Source organism: Apodemus sylvaticus, chromosome 2 (assembly GCF_947179515.1).
Source record: "Apodemus sylvaticus chromosome 2, mApoSyl1.1, whole genome shotgun sequence".
In the NCBI taxonomy this organism is placed as follows: Eukaryota; Metazoa; Chordata; class Mammalia; order Rodentia; family Muridae; genus Apodemus; species Apodemus sylvaticus.
In genome coordinates, this window is record NC_067473.1 from 54,687,344 (window position 1) to 54,704,622 (window position 17,279).

Consider the following 17,279-nt stretch of genomic DNA (forward strand, 5'->3'; position numbering starts at 1 on the left):
GAGAAAATACAGCCTGTATAACATCCTGACATTGGCCATTATATGGTCGAGCAGAGGACCAGCTGTGGAAGTTAGGGTATTTAACCCCTGAAGCACCAGGATTATCTTCAGGGGATGAGCCAGCAATGGAGGAGGTCAGAACATTCTGGCTAAAATTTCCATAAGAAACTGAGGTGTTTTTATTTTTAAAGCTGGAAGTGGTTTAATCAAGCTGGAATTTCCAACCTGAAGTTTTCTGTTAGTGGAAATGCAGGGTCATGAGCCACGGTAATAGAAGCTAAAGATAAATAAAATGGTTTCTACTTCTGTACACTAGAGCCGTGGTTAAAACGTTTATGCCTTCTACACAAATATTTTCATTTTATGCTCATGGGAAAGTACATTACTAGTATTAATAAACTCATTTTTAAATTAAAAAAATTTTTTTGAGACAGAATCTCACACTGTAGTTCAAGTTGGCCTGGAACTCATTGGTGTAATCCTGGCTGGCCTTGAGCTCACGGCAATCCTCCTGCCTCAGCCTCTTGTGAACTACCATACCTATCTGAATAGATTCATTTTTAAGCCAAGGAATGCTATTGTATTTAAAAAGCCTTACAAGGCCACACAGTCTGAAACTTCTGTCACCATTTGTCCAAGTGGGCTGCCTACAGCAGACCCTGTGGAAACCTAGTGCTCAGGAAGGTGTTAGGATTCCATCTTCACAATTAACGAGCATTTCTGGGGTGGAACAGATGACTCCTGTGGAGCTGGGGCAGCACTGTCCCAGAGGAAGGGGGACTGGTAATTTGGTCTTGTTCTTTCCTAGCTCTTACTATGAGCCATGCACAGTTCCCAGTGCATTATGGGATTCAGTACATCACTTTTTCTTATCCATCTTAGATGGAACTGTTAGTGACCTTAGTTTTGATGAGAAGGCTCAGATTTAGAGGTATCAGCAGCAAAGGGCACAAACTACAGTGAGGCAGGGTGTGGCCGGCCCTCAGGGCCCAGAGTTCCTCAGATGCCTCAAACCAGGAAACTTGCTCTACACTCAGTCTCCCAGAACAAGGTGTCAGGAACCTGTTTTCAAAACCGGGTGGGCAAGACTTCCTGTGCAAGGAAGAGTTCCACAAAAGATCGGAATGACATCGATGGGTGGAGGTGTCTTTTTCTGTTGTTTTTTTGAGAGGTTCTTTGAGAGGGGTCTTTTTATCTAGTTCTGGCTATCCCGAAACTCACTATTGTAGACCAGGCTGGTCTTGAACTCACAGAGTTCAAAATCTGCCTGTCTCTGCCTCCCTGCTTGTATGGATGTGGCCCATTCTCAAAAACAAAACAAAACAAAACAAAACACCCAAACCAACCAACGAAAAACCCTCCAAAGATTTAAAGTCCCACGCAAGGTCACGCGAGCAGCCCACCTCTCTCCCACGGTGTTTCTGTTCCCCTCAGCCCTCCTCCTCCAGCTCCTTTCCAGTTCCTCCCATGAGAGATCTTATCACATGCTGCTTCTCTCTGGAACATTCTTTCTCCCAGTCTTCCTCTTTAACATTTCCTTATAAGCCTTAGGCCTCAGACTATGCACTGGCCATAGATCATTGTCTCCCACAACCTCCTTTCCAAGGCCTCATTTATCTCCTTGGTAGCAATGATCATTAGTAACTAATTGATTTGGTTTCTTTCTGAGAGTCGTGGAGAAGGATCTGCATCAGGGTTGCTTACTGTCCCTTAGCTCCTGGGGGCACCAGGCCTCTGAAGACACTGGAGATTCCTAGAAGGACATCCTCAGGCTCACATAAGTGCTGCTCTATTGACAGAAACTCACCGTACTACGGCCAAAACGGGTGGGGTTATCCAGGCAGGGGAGTCCAAAGCTGTCTCAGTGATTGTTTTTGATAAAGTGGGGATCCAGATCTTTCTGATCTCTGTTTTGTCATTCTGCCACCCAGACACAGGTATTGTAGCAGTGGGGACATATCCTTCACCATTGAGCAGATGCCACAGTGTGTTTTCACATAGACTTTTAGACGCATTAGCCACCGGGCATCCAGGTTTCATGGCAGATGCATGTGACAGGGCCTGATCCCTCAATCCACACAGAAGGGAAAAAGTTAGATTGAGTACAAGAAAATGTGACACCATCAAGAGATGCAGCAAGCACCGGGTTTTGGGCTTGGGGTGTGGCTCCGTGGTAGAGCGTTTGCTCAGCATGTTCAAGGCCTCAGGTTCAATCCCCAGCACAGCCAAAAGCCAATCCCTACCCCTGCCACTCTTGTAACCTGCAAGACATATTTGGCTGTCTCTGGAGTGACCTGCCCACTGCTATCCTCTAAATGATTTTTAGATTAAGAAACAGGACTATCTTTGCTTCCTTTTGCTAATGTGATAAAGTATTATCACCAAAGGCAACTTACAGCAGTAGGGCTTGTGGTTCCAGAGGAAGATCCCATAATAGAAGTGAGGCTGGTATAAGAAACACAAACCAGAGAGAACCAACCAGAAATGGGGAGGGCTTCTTAGAGCTCACCGTCAGCCATGCCCATCCTCCAGCAAGGCTCCATCTCCCAAAGGCTCCATGGCCTACCTAGACACAGCCACCAATGGGGTGACCAAGGATTCAGATATTTGAGCCTGTGTAGGGCATGGCTCATTCAGATCACCACAAGAAGATTCTAAATGGCCATAAAAACCATAGGCTGGTACATAGAGAAACCAGAGACACAGGCATGTACTTTCAAGTATTATGTAACATGTTTAGCTGTACTGTATTTTGTACTCCTGGCTACATTAATAGGTTTGCTTAGGCCGATATCCCCACAAATGCGTGAGTGAAGCATTTCATTCCAAAGATTTTATGGAACAGGCTTTATCACTGCCGTGGTATTAGGTGACTGGAAATTTTCAGCTCCGTTATCATCTTGTGGCACCACTGTTGGTGCCTTTATGAAGAGCACTGTGGATTTTTACCTCTGTTTTCTAGATGATGCCATTACTTCTAACACAAGTCTGAAGTCCAGGCAGGGAGAGTAGGGGGTTAAAGTGTAAGTTACTGCGCTGGCCGGTCTATGGGTTTAAATTCCTATCTTATGGCTTGGAGCTGTGCCATGTGGCGCCGGTCAGCTACAAGGGAGGCTGGGAACTTGCTCTGCAGCTGGTCACATCACAGCTTCAAACGAAAGCAGAGTTCCTCTGCTGATGAGGAGGAAGGAAGAACGGATATTGGAAAGACACCCAATGGAGTCTGTGACAGCTTCTATGGGGGAAGGGAGCGTGGGAAGGGCCGCAGAACTAGTTTCTTGTTCTAGTTAATCTAGATGTTCCCAGATGTAGCCAGACCCTTTAATCCTGAGGTTAGAAAGAATGGGGCCTCTGCAACTGAGCTCTGCACAGGCTCCCGTGACCCCCATGACCGAGAGGCCACTACCAGGTCCCAGCAAGATGAGGGAGGCACTGGCCTGGCCAGGGTTTAAGTGAATTGACCAACAGTTCAAGACTCAGATGCACTTTTACTAGAAAAATCATTTAAAAAATATCTCTTTTTCATAAACCTGAAACATCTCCCTCTCCTATTTCCTCACATATGTAAAGCTGAACAAGACCGCAGTTTTTCTACATTTCCCCCCCTTTTCTTCCCTTTTCCAACAAACTACTCCTTTTAGGTATGATTTTTTTCGTCCTTTTCACCCGTAAAATTTATGAGCATTTATTTGAAAGCTTAAAAAAATTGGAAAAACTGAAGGAGAAAGAGTGATTATACATATGGGAAGCCATAAGAACCACAGTGAATGTGCACAGTTATTGCTTTCTTAAGAAAACAAACCAGCCAGCCAGTTTGGAATGTGAGTGGCCTGTGTGAGGCCAGCCAGAGGCAGAGGCCCAGGGTGAGGGGCCGCTGGCCTCTCTTCAGGAGTGCTGCCTGGTGCTGTCTCCAGTCCCAGCCTCCTCCTCTCCCCTCTGACCATTCCAGTGAGAGATAGAAACACAGAGAAAATAACTACAGAAAAGAGCTAAGAAACTCCTTTAGAAAAGCAAGATGGGGGCCATTAGAGGGTGTAGGCTGCAGGAGAGTCCAAGGGACACTGGGCCTCGAAGAACTTCCACGCTGGCCAGGAGGGGCCTCTGGGAAAAATCAGGGGCCCTGCTGAAGGAGGAGAGGAGAGGCCAGACCACACGGAGCTATGGAATGTGTTACCATTGTCCAAAAGTTCTCTTAAATACTTGGGTTCTGAGAACCACAGAGGAAGGACAGATGTCCAAATTTGTCCTTCTGTGCCCCCCGCCCCATTTTCCCAGAAGAGCTCTGTCACTGTGCTGATGTATGAGAGTTAGGTCTGGGATGTTTCTACTAAAAGTGTGGTCCCAGGCATGTTGCAGCAGGGGCCGGGGAAGAGGGAAACCTATAAAATGTTCCTAGGCTACACCCATGAGTTCCACCAATTGTTCCTGTTTGCCATAGGTCACAAGGCCAGCCTCCTCTTGCCCTTCCAGATGTCTGAATTGGGCCAGACCTGCCCCATCTTCAGCATGAGAGAGAGGCGACACCAACTTATTTATCCTTCTGAATTTCTTCCCAGAGTATTAGTGACATCCCGTAGAGATAATGGCATAGGCTCAAAACCCTCGTGTTGGGCCAGCCTCTTGCTTAGCTTCTCTGGGATTCTTCTGGGATCTTCAATTGGCCTACTGTTCTTCCAAGCCAGTTTAACAAAGCCTTGTGGTTCTCGTCTGTTCCTCATCCCCCAGCCCACCTCCCTCAACTTCCTGAAGCAGAGAGAAGACCACAGAGGAGATGTTCATAAAACTGTACTTGGGATGCGAACGGGAAATACACTATAGAAAACAGGAAAGCCGGACGCGGTGATGACGCTTGTGTCCTTCATGAGGAAACCTGTTAAATCTGCTCTGTTGATGGGGACAAGCTTCCCGACCCCCTCAGCTCAGCAGAAGCACTCTGTCCCCACGATCTGTCATGGACGTGCTTGCCTGCTTATTTCTTTGTCACAGGCAAAGATTTGGGCTTTGATGTGACATTCCCCAAAGATCCTTGTCACTGGAAAGTCTCTCTCTTTAGAGGGCCCTTATCCCAGGCTTAAGTTCTGCCCTTCTGGAAACATGCCATCAGCCATTGTACAGTGACAACTTTGCATCTTTAAAATAGCCAGTGGGCCTCACAGAGCAGATGTAAGGCAAAACTGAAGGAGGGTGCCGACGGGCCCTTGTCCTCCTCTGAAACTCCAACACAAGCTCAGACCTGGTGACTTTGCGACACCAAAGCCTCAGCAAAATATGGTTGTCCTCCACCTTCACTGTCCTGGCTACCCCCCTCCCCCAGCCCCTGCCACCCGTTGCCAGTCCAATCCCCACAGTGGCTTCTGATTGCCCTACAGACCTGATGAAGCTCTTGGTGTCCTACTGAGACGTGTTTCCATGGCTTGATTTTTAAAGTAAAGAAGAAATCCAAGTGTCCTGGGGTTTTAATGTGTCACAGCTGGAGGGCTCCACAGAGATGGTCACGGCTGCCAACTCAGCCAGCACCTCTCCATTCTGTTCTGTTCTGAGATTAGAGAATGGACATCTTTGTAGATTTTTTTTTTTAATCACACGTATCAGAAGAGCAACTTGCAACTTGATAAAAACTTGTATAGAAAAAAAAAAAACAGTGGAATTTGTCAATCCTCTCTGCAACAAGGCACACCTGAGCTGTGGCTTTTGCATGAGGAATGAGAATACAAACAAATTAAAAATAACAACCAAGTGATGCCTCCTAATGAACAACGCCTGAGATTATGCTGGGACCTCCATATGCGCAAATGTGCAAGCAGACCAAACCCAGCAGTGTGCCCCACTAAGAGCAGGTGCTGAGGCAGAATGATTCTGCATCTTGTTCATGTCTGTACGCAGCCATCAGCTACCTGGCACAGGCCATGAGGTACAGGCTGAAAAATAACTTATTTACACAAGATATCACCACCTAGGAACTTACCAACTTAAATCAGGAACACTGGGCCTCAGGGGTATTTCAATGCTAACAGGAAGAGAAGAAAAAAAAAAAAGGTCTGGGATCTTAAACACAACAGTGAATGATGCAACTTTGTCACCTGGGTCACCAAATCTTGGGTGGGGGTATAGTAGTACCCATCATCAGACTGTCAGGTCCACAGTTAAGATGTGGGCAGGGTATGAGCTATTGAGTCTCTTCCTGGATTTTCTGTTGAGCCTGATGATCTCCCTCCTTGTCATGGCCAATCTCCATTCTGTCATTCAGACGCAGAAAGCCTTGAGCCAGCTCAGGACCTTGAACGAGCTTAGCACTTGGCAGCCCTGTGCCTGAACAGCTCTGTAACAGGGTTGGCTACATCCATATCTTATCTCACCACCTGCATCCGATCCTGCCTTTACTAAGGTCCCTCTGAACCCAGCTGCCACTTTAACTCTTTGGGCGACTCTTCTCTAGTATTTGTGAAACATAATGTGTGCTCACAGAGTTTATATCAGTTATCAGGAAGAACCTGTGTTTGCCAACGGTCATGGATATCAAGCGAAATTCATAGTTGGTGAACCAAAGCCATTGGAATTGGTGCATTTATTGTAATGTGTGCATTTATTTATTGTTGTCCAATGAACCTTAGGCTGTAAAAACCCAAATATGTCCGTCCTTGTTTTCAGACGTAGTGAACTAACAGTAAGGTATCTGGGGCTGTGGGAAAACGGATGAGTAGTCCCAGCTGGGAGACCTGAGGCACAGCTCTGCCCACCATGGTCAAGGGTGAAAGCCTGGCTTATCTCTCCACCTGCCTTGTTCCCTGGTACTTTATCAGGAAGCGTGGAAAGGTGCTGCAGTTTGGACCTCCTGCCTCTCCCGATGGGACTTGATCCAGATGTAAGGGGAACTGTCCCCTGGGACACCCCCCCCCCATCAGTATTTAAAAAGGCCTCAAGACCTCAGTCCTGGCTTCAGCCTGACCTTCTCACCATGCAGAGGCTGCTGATTCTGAGTGTGCTGCTGGAAGCAGTCTTTGGCAATGAGAACTTTGTGGGGTAGGGTTGTGGAGAGGAGCGGGTATGGGGGGGGGGAGATGAAACGGCTCTCTCCAAGTTGGTGTCTGGAAGAGATAGACAGACACATGGAAACATAGCCGGAGAAGACAGACCGACACCACCCTGGGACAGCAGCCTGGAGGGGGGGAGGCAGGGCAGGGCTTGGAATGGTCCAGCTTCTTCTAGACACTAAGAGAATTAAACTCTGAGAAGGAATTTTTAGAAGGAGAAAGAGGAGGTCTGTTTGGCTTGGGAATAACTCAGTCTAAACTGCAGTGGGGACAGCATGAAAGTCTAGAATCTTCCAAAGACAGGGGGCAAAGAGCTGAAGGCCAGGTCTCTCATTGCTAAGACCCCCTACCCCGTGCCTTTACGGGTGCAGTATGGAAAGTGTTGGGGTTTCTCAGGTTCTCAGAGCCCCTCCCACCCTACCCAGGCATCAGGTTCTCCGGATCTCTGCAGCCGATGAAGCCCAGGTGCGGAAAGTGAAGGAGCTGGAGGACACGGAGCATTTGCAGGTTAGAGGCTCGGTGCAGGCCTCCCTGAGGATCCAGGAGACTTCCTCAGCCATGGGGGACCAACTCACCAACATTCCAACATGGTCCCTAGGCTCTCGCTCAGCCTCCTAGCAAAAAACTATGAGACGGAATGGCTGGGAAATGACTTCAGACTCCAGATTCAGATCTTTTTGCCCCTGAGAATCCGATGACATACCAGGACCCTTTCCTGCTTCCTGTCTGCCTTGCTCCTCAGAACCTCTCCATTCTGGCCATTTCCTGACCATCCTGGACTGTGTCCAGTTCCCAAGCTCCCCCATTCTTCCTCTGCTCACAGCACCCACTCCTCAACTCCAGCCACGTGGGAGCTTCCGGTGCCAGCACCCCTTCTCAGGTCCTCCCGCCCTGCTGCCCTCGTTGGTGCCCCGAGCCCACGGAAACAGCTCTGGTTTCTGTCTTTCCTAGTTGGACTTCTGGCGGGATCCTGCCCGGGCTGGTCTCCCCATTGATGTGCGAGTGCCCTTCCCCAGCGTTCAGTCTGTGAAAGCATTCTTGGAATATCACGGCATTAGCTATGAGATCATGATTGAAGATGTGCAGTTGCTGCTTGATGAGGAGAAGCAGCAGATGTCCGCCTTCCAGGCCAGGGCCCTGTCCACCGATACTTTCAATTATGCCACCTATCATACTCTGGATGAGGTGAGGACAGCCCTGGAAGATTCTGCCTACGGCACCATATTTTCCCTCGTGGTTGGCAGAATACAGACCAGGGCCGAGGTTGGTCTGGCTGTGGGTAGGAGGCACCTGTATTCGCAGAAGCTGTTCGTCCACTTTCTTCCTCTGATCTCAGATCTACGAGTTCATGGACCTGCTGCAGGCAGAGAACCCACAGCTTGTAAGCAAGATTCAGATCGGCAACACCTTTGAAGGTCGTCCCATCTTTGTGTTGAAGGTAAAGGAAGCCTACATGTAGACAAGGGCACACGTGTAGAACAGGTCCCCATGTGGGCCTCCATATAAGGCCGTAGACTCTCACAGAGGAGTAATGGAATGTCCTGTTCTGTACACTTTCTGTGCAGATATTTGGGAAGGTCTAAGCATTCCTGCTGGCCTAGGTGGCTATATGCATGTTCACAAAGTTTAAGGTGACCCCAGTGTTACCAACCAAGTGCTGCAATATGAGATCATGGAGTCTTGGCATCCAGATAAAATGTTTTCCTGGTGACCTGCCACAGTGTATCTGAGCATCAGAACTGGGCCAGAGTCTAGAAGTCAAGAGACCAAGCTCTGCAGGGCCCCTGTCTGACCCCTGATCCCACAACTCCCTAAAGGATGGGCCACAAACAGTCCCCTCAACTTTAGATATACAGAGAGCAGGAGGCTTCTGGCCTGGGTGTGCTCCCTTGCAGGGGATGAACTCAGGCCTGGCTGGAAAGTTGCCCCCTAACCATCTCCCTGCCTCTTTTCCAGTTCGGCACTGGGGGGACCAATCGCAAAGCAATCTGGATTGACACTGGCATCCATTCCAGGGAGTGGGTCACCCAGGCTAGTGGCGTCTGGTTTGCAAAAAAGGTAAAGCTAGGGAAATGAGGGCTCTTGCTCACAGGGAGCTGGTACTCACAGGCCATGGAGGCCAGGTCTTCCCTTCCTAGAAGCAATGCCCACCAAGGGAGGCCAGCCCCTGTGTCCATGGAACCAACATGACTAACGCTCTATCTTTTCCTCTTCCTCCTACCAGATCACGACGGATTATAACCAGGACCCCACTCTCACAAACATTCTTAACAACATGGACATCTTCCTGGAGATTGTCACCAACCCTGATGGTTTTGCCTACACCCATAAGACGGTACGGACTGCCTCTTGTTCCCTGGGACAGCGGGATGTACCTTTGAGCCCCACAAGTGGAGGAAGGGGCAAGTAGGTCCCTCTGTCCTCGTGGAACTGAGACTCTCCGCCTAGCCACTGTCTCGCTATCTTAGGCTGATGATTCTTTGCTATTGGGGGCTGTCTGTGCATGATAGGCATTGAGTAGCTTCTTGACCTACTTACTAGATTCTGTTAGCATCTCTTCACTGTTACAGTAACACAAAGCACCTCTAGACACTGTAAAATGTCTTAGGGGAGCTGACATTGTCCTCAGCTGAGACCCCCACTCCAGTCCCAATGTCCATAGAAGCTTTGATTCTGTGGCAAATGCAGCAAGCTATCAGCCCAGCTGTGCTGGCCCCTGGCTTACCCTCTTTTCTCCCTCAGAATCGCATGTGGCGCAAGACTCGATCACGCACCGAGGGCTCCCTCTGTGTTGGGGTGGACCCCAACAGGAACTGGGATGCTGGCTTTGGAGGTAAGACTTCCCATGGGGCAGGGTTGGGACAACATGGCTTCTTGTTCTTCTCTGTCTGTCTGCCCACCCCTTTCCGGACCCAGCAGTAAGGGAGAATGTGGGCTCTTAGCTCTGCCAGAGGCTTCTCTGGGTGGGAGGTGGACTCAGGGACTGGGGCTCTTGTTTGTGAACAGAAAGTTTCTTTTAGATGCAACTTGGGTCTGAGATGCCTAGCTTAGTATCAGTTCTTGCCACCCTTGGTCATGAACCTGTGTAAACTTGTTTCTACTCTACCCAAGCCTGACTGGAAAAGGAGGCAGGGCTCCAGATAGTGTGGTGGCGGGCTGCTCCTTAACCCAGGGGAGGAGGGAGGGGACAAGGCCTCCTGCAGCCCACTTCCCACTAAGTCCATGAAACAGACTGGAAGCCATGGACGTTTTGGGTTAAGAAACCGTAGCTGTAGCCGGGCGGTGGTGGTGCACGCCTTTAATCCCAGCACTTGGGAGGCAGAGGCAGGTGGATTTCTGAGCTCGAGGCCAGCCTGGTCTACAGAGTGAGTTCCAGGACAGCCAGGGCTACACAGAGAAACCCTGTCTCGAAAAACCAGGAAAAAAAAAAACAAAAACGTAGCTATGTCTTCTGCCTTTCCACAGAGCCTGGAGCTAGTAGCAACCCCTGCTCAGAAACTTACCGTGGCAAGTTTCCCAACTCTGAAGTGGAGGTCAAGTCCATTGTGGACTTTGTGACGAACCATGGGAATATCAAGGCCTTCAACTCCATCCACAGCTATTCCCAGCTCCTGCTCTACCCCTACGGCTACACATCAGACCCAGCTCCTGACAAGGAGGAGCTGGTAGGTGGTGACCCCCCAATGCCTTCCGTCTGGGCTCCTTTGGTGTTCCCCTTAAGGAAACTGGGTTTCACCCCTCAGAGCTGATTAGTGTTAAGAACCTACCAGTGTGCCCAGTGCCCACGTTTTCCCAGTCTCCTGATGATTTTGGGAAGTCTGGCAGGATGATTTCTGTCACCCAGCACGGTAGACCTGCTTCATTGGCTGGGAATCGGAAATGGAGCACACGCTTGAGTCACTGTTGTCACATGACAGAGCAAGAGGCAAGGCTAGACTCTGAAGCTGTGGGCTCTGCCCTAAGCTGTGGTGTGACTGGAGAGAAGGGGTGCCCCATCCGTCCGTCCTGTGGAGACAGAGGGCACATGAAGCTGCCACCATGTAGGGCCGACCCTGGCAGAGGGCACAGGGTCTGATTAAGCTGCTGCCAACTCCTGGGCCACCCTGACAGTCCTTGGGTTATTCCGGCCCTAACCATGGCGCTGTTCAATGTTTTCCCCAGGATCAGCTAGCTAAATCTGCTGTGACAGCCTTGACATCTCTACACGGGACCAAGTACAAGTATGGCAGTATCATTGATACAATCTGTAAGTGACTGGTGGCCTGGAAGCCGGCATCAGCTGCCTCTTCTTGGGTGCTCAGATCTAGGAGTTGCTAACTGAACTATTGGAAGGGTGGGCAGTGCCTCTTCCTGATATTGAATCCTGACTTCTCGGATATTCTTCAGAGGGCCTCTTATCTGTTCTCCAAGCATATCTGTCCCCTTATCTTGTGGTTACATCTGGACCTCTGCACGGATGAGTTGGAACTCTGATGGGTTTTATAGGTCTCCATAAAATTCTGTTTAAGAGATGCCTTTCTACTCCCTTCCTTACAGGATATGGGAGATGCCCTTGGGAGGGTCACTGTTACACGCACGTGGAAGGCATTTAGCAGGGGTGTTTACTGACCACTTGCTCAGCACTGAGCCCCACCCTGTGTGCCTAGAATTTAGCTGTGAATAGAGAGTAAATGTACATTCTAGGCAGGAAGATTGACCATGTGCTTAGAAACCACAGTGGATCAGGTGGTAGATGTAGGGGAAATAGCAGAGCCAGCCAGGGGCCCCAGGAGTACTAGGGTGGAGGCTGAATACCAGGCGAAGAGGCAGACTTTCAGACCGAGAAGAATTTGGGCTAATGGTGAAGGAAATGAAGGAAGCCAGGAGAGGCCATCTGTCTAGGTAATAGGCCTCCAGGCAGAAGAACTTTCTCGAGTAAAGGCTGTGTGCTGTGTGATGTGGTATGGGGTGTTTGGGGAACTTTTGCCTCAAAAATTTTGCCTGGCAGGCAGAAGCAGGCACCAGGCACCAGGGTGGGAGAACTACACCCCCGTTTCACATGCTTCCTCGATGGCGGGCTCCAATTTTAGGCGGGGAGTGGGTTGTAGTCTTACCCAAGGAGGAACTTGTTTGGGATTCCAGGCTTTCTTTGGAAATGGTTTTCCAACCTGAGCCCAATGATATTGCTGTCTTCTGGGTCCTGAAGTGAAATTCTAACGTGAAGCCCACCTCCCTCTCCCTCTGCCCAGTTGAACAAAAGCAGCTTTGTCAGTCAGTAGTTCCACAAACCTGTGAGATTTTCCCTCCTGAAGACAGACAGGCAGGCTTTGCTTTAACTATGAATCTTGGCACTTTCCTCTGCAGACCAGAGTCCCCAGAGATCAGCTGCTGGTTACCCAAGCAGGGGGCTCTGGCATATTTAGAGGTGTCATTGAGGTGACTGTTGGGTGGAGACAGTTTTCAGACAGGCTTTTGCAATTACGCAGACATTTTGGCATCCTGCTAGTGAATAGGACAGCCATGACTGGTTGTGGCCCCCTACTTGGGCCTCTTGGCCTTAGTCCCAGGAGAAGTTTCTTGGAAGCCCCACTGTGTGTCAATAGCAGGGTGTTAGCTCAGTCCATGTAGATATTTCTAGTGATCAGCCCTTACTTTCTCCTGTCTTTGCTCCTGTCCCAGATCAAGCCAGTGGGAGCACTGTTGACTGGACCTACAGCCAGGGCATCAAGTACTCTTTCACTTTTGAGCTGAGGGACACTGGGCTCAGAGGCTTCCTGCTGCCTGCCTCCCAGATCATCCCCACGGCGGAGGAGACGTGGCTGGGCCTTTTGACCATCATGGAGCACACTGTCACACACCCCTACTGAGGTAGCCCATATCCCCCACCTCTTTCTTCTCCTTAGCCCTATTTGGGCAACCCAATAAAGTCCGATTGTATAATAGGATCCTGGGGTTTTGTAAGGAATGCACATGGGATGCCCACCTTTTTAGAGGGGGCAGAAGTGATTAAGGTCTGGAGGGTCTCAATGGAAATGTGTGGGTGGTTGAGCTACGTGACCCCTGACTTCTGCATTCTAGGGTCCCATGAAGTTCCATCTAAGGGAGGGCTTGTTCATATCTTAGTTGTAGGCAACAGCCACAGCTGCTAACCAAATGCGTGGCACCCTGTGGAGGAGGAAGGATTCGGCCTGTACAGCAGGCTAGCTGACGGTATCCATTCTTTAAAAGCGGTAACCTGGAGTATGGACTATAAAAGTCCTGCTAGCCGCTGCTGTCCACAGGTGATGTTGCAGGCGAGTCAGACAGATTACTATGAAGCAAAATGTGGCTTCCCACTCCTGAATAAGTTGGAGGAAAACACTGAGGTGAAATGAAATCACTTATTGAAGATAAGTGATGAATGCCCGGCCAGGGACATCTATTAACTGCAGTGTATCGGGGATGCTTCACCGGAATGAGAATGGTGGAAACAGCTTACATTTTGTTTGCCAAATCCTCCATGAAGTCCCCAGTGTATGCCTCTTGTTCCTGTCCATACCCCTCTCCGAAAAGCTCACCTCCCTGTGATGCTGACCCGCAGGTCTGATAGCACGCTTACCAGTGAGTGCCACAATACATGAGCCCCCGCCTTCTTAAAGCAAGAATTGACACTGGTTACCTCTGTATCCGTCAGATATGAGCTTGGGGCCAGCGGTACAGCGGTACTGCTACGGAAGGATGCCCGGAGCTGGGCTGGGAGGATGGGGGCACCTTCCTCTCTGTCACTTGGATTTCAAGATGCTTCCAGCACTAGGACATAAGTCTTTTCTTTTTCATAGAAAATAGCTTGAAGGTTAAAAAGCTTTTCATCGTGGAGTTCTGGGTTAATAGTTTCCCCTACCAAATATTAAAAAAAAAAAAATAGACCAAGGCTGATTATATATAAATGTCTGCATACTAAGATTAGGAGACCAAGAGAAAGGTCTTTCTAACCAGACTGATGGTATGGCCCTATAGCATGAGGGACATTGTGAGTTTGGACCCAGCCTTAGGCTACTTGGAAAGACCCCTGTCTTAATCAATCAATCAATCAATCTATCAATCCATCAATCAATCAAACAAGGTATTTCTGACCAAAGATTTGGTAAGACTCCTTTATCTTTTGGAAAATATTTCCCTTTAAGCCATGTGACAAGAGGCTGTAGCTAAGTCAAAGCTGTGTTTTAACTGCTTTAGCTGGCCACCTAAATAAAGACTGGTAAGAAAAAAAAAGTTAATATGAGGACATTATTTTACAAATAACAGATGGTAGAACTCCTTAATTTAAAATAAACCATGCTCCCCTTGCTACTAAGGACCACCTTGCCCTCCTTCTCCAGCATCAACAGGTCTGGGAATACAAACAACTAGTAATTGTTGAAAGAATTCTACTTTTACAAGGTGCGGGGGGGGGGGGAAAGGAGGAGAAAGGAAGGGACAGACAGACACTGACTCAAAGTGTGGCCTTAGCTGGTTGGAAACTCACCATGTAGACAATACTGGCCTCGGAATTCACAGAGATCCTCCTGCCTCTGCATCATGAGTGCTGTGTTAAAGGTGTATTGTCACCATGACTATCTCAAATCAATTCATTTTATGATCTGCATGTCATTTAAGTTCCTTAAAATATCTCATGTGCAAATTACTATGAATTCTCAGAATTGTGGTTTAAAAATAAGGTTCTAAGCGAGTGAGCGAGTGAGGGAGGGGGGAGGGAGAGGGAAAAGTTGGGCCTGTAGATGTACCTCAGGAGGCAGAGAGCTTGCTTAGCAGGCGGGAAGCCTTGGGTTTGATCCTCACACCATCTCATAAAACCATGTGTCACTTGCATGCCTATAATCCTAGTAATTGGGAGGTGGAGGCAGGAGGATTTGCAGTTAGTTCAAAGTTATCTTTGGCCAGACAGGGATACATGAGAACCTACCTTATAAAAGAAAGAAGGAAGGAAGGAAAGAAAGGAGGAAGGAAGGAAAAGAAAAGAAAGGAAAGGAAAGGAAGGAAAAGGTGAGGGAGGAGCAATGTGAATTCAATGAAGCAGAGGCTGCACTGGGCGCGTCTGCTCTCTACCGCTAGGCCAGAGCAAGTTTAATTGCTCAAGTTTAATATTTATATTAACAGCAACTTTGATAATGAGTATCAGTGATATGGAACTTGCTCATACTGAAATCTGTTTCAGCTGGGAGAAGAGCTTTATGCAGTTCTCAGAGGTACACACATAGGTACAATTTGTATACATTCATAAATAGAAAGCTAAAAGATAATTTCAGGAAATACTACAATTTAAATGGAAATAAGTTCTAATAACCTTTGAGTGGGTAAAAGTAAATAAAATAGACTGAGAGAGATCCTGTCTCCAAAAGCCAAAAAAAAGTGTAATATTTCAAAAGAAAAGCAGTTATCTCCCAAAAAGATGAGATAGGAAAAGCCAATAAAACATGAAAGCTATGAGCCTCAGTGAACTCTTGGATATTAGACATTTTTCTTTCTCAGACAGAGGACAACACAAGACTGGCCACACAGGGTTATGAGGGCATGAAGAAATAAATGCAGCCTTGTGCTGTGGGGAGGAGGATAGCTTCTGTATATTTGGCAATTTGACTTTAAAAATTAAATATAGTACATCTTTGACTCAGCAAATCCATTTGAAAGAATTTATTTTATGAAAATATTTGGACTATATTGAAAGGTTGGAATAGCAAAGGAGCAAAGTACATCAAAAGGAACCTTCTTCATAGGAACCAATATTGTTCCTAGTGTGACACAGCCACCCAGAAGCACATCATAAAACCACCCAGGCCTATGTTTACCTGGAAAAAATGTTCACAGTATACTAAGTGAAAGATATTGGCTACAAGATGGGAATGTTCTAGAACTAGATTGTGCTGATGGTAGGACAGTTCTGTGAATTTACTAACATCATTGCATTCAAATAGCTGAGACGTAGGATATATATATATATATATATATATATATATATATATATATATATATATATATATATATATATATGATCTGCATACCAACAGCTGTTTCAGTAAAAAGTTAGCTACAAAACAGGATGTTCTGAACATCATTTTGTCTAACACACACACACACACACACAGATGCATTCACATTTGCCAATGCCCCCCAGATATACACATACAGATGCAAATACACGTACAGATGCACGGTCATATGTGAACACACAAACCCCCACACAGATACAGACACACACACACAGACACCCACATGCACAAACACACAGATACAGATATACATACACAGATATACACAGAAACATGAACAGATACATAGAAGTGCACAGACACATGCACAGTAGACACATAAGACACACACACACAAATGTGCACCCACCCCACCCCCAGACACACACACAATCAATTGTAGGCAGTGGACTTGCTGTTTATACTTTCCAGTTCTCCACTGTAATGGAGCAATGGGCTTTACAGTCAGCTTTGGAATAGGGAGTGCTATCTGAAACACACCAGGGTACAAACGTGTGTAAAATTACTTAGCAGCAATTCACCAGCATCAAGCATCTCACAGCCACTTTAGTCTTTGTTCAGTTCTTTCTTTTAATAATTTGTTTAAACTCCAAACTCCTGTTCCAGCATCTCATTTCACTGACTTTCCCGGGTTTTATAGTTAGAAAAATGTATATTCTGCCTAGCTGTGTTAGTAACAAGGCTGGGACTGCACAGGTTCCCAGCTGGGACATACTTTAAATCCTCTGCTGTAGCTTCAGTGGAGGCTCCCAAGAGCCCTTTTCGCTCACATTCCGTTCCCATTGCAATTGTGGGAACGCATTATGCTGATGCAGAGTCTCCAGGGCGCCCTTGAAGGGCTTTATTTCAAGTGAACTCATTTCATGTCTTTCTCAGACCATTACAGGTGGCTCTCGGGGAAGCCCAGGGGCCACGGCTACTCCTTGAGAAGGTTTTAGGCAGGCTCTTGAGTTAACCCTCGGATGTGGGTGTTTAGCTTTCTGGCTTTGGCCTGCAGCTAAAGTGTCATTGACCGTGGTCCAGATATGACTTCACTCGCCCTCACCATGCAGAGCTATCCATCATCCTGGCAATTGTCCTTCAAGGCCAAGAGGGGCTAGGGAGATTGGAAGACTCACGGGGCTCCTGCTTGAAGGACTAGGGAAGCCTCATTTGTGAATATGCTAAGCCCCAGATGCTGCCTGGAGGAACCTGAGATGAACAGTCAAAGCGTTTGCAGGGTCCCGGCCAGGAAGAGCTCTGG

The 17,279-nt window shown here is 47.8% G+C and overlaps 1 protein-coding gene across 1 annotated transcript; it reads left to right on the forward strand.

Annotated features, from left to right (window-relative positions):
* The first annotated feature begins 6,904 nt into the window (after positions 1-6,904).
* Positions 6,905-12,955, forward strand: Cpa1 (carboxypeptidase A1). Its single transcript, XM_052173383.1, has 10 exons — positions 6,905-7,020; positions 7,457-7,538; positions 7,983-8,216; positions 8,368-8,469; positions 8,988-9,089; positions 9,256-9,366; positions 9,774-9,864; positions 10,497-10,696; positions 11,193-11,277; positions 12,690-12,955. Exons 1-10 carry the CDS (start codon positions 6,956-6,958, stop codon positions 12,875-12,877), a joined length of 1,260 nt encoding a protein of 419 aa, XP_052029343.1. The 5' UTR covers positions 6,905-6,955; the 3' UTR covers positions 12,878-12,955.
* Positions 12,956-17,279: the final 4,324 nt, after the last annotated feature.

What these genes read in the sequence shown, in the direction of transcription:
- Cpa1 (XM_052173383.1), top strand. Translation starts at nt 6,956, where the DNA reads ATGCAGAGGCTGCTGATTCTGAGTGTGCTGCTGGAAGCAGTCTTTGGC. An exon ending in GCGTCTGGTTTGCAAAAAAG is followed by an intron (nt 9,090 to 9,255) that starts GTAAAGCTAGGG and finishes TCCTCCTACCAG; the next exon opens with ATCACGACGGATTATAACCA. An exon ending in CTCCTGACAAGGAGGAGCTG is followed by an intron (nt 10,697 to 11,192) that starts GTAGGTGGTGAC and finishes TGTTTTCCCCAG; the next exon opens with GATCAGCTAGCTAAATCTGC.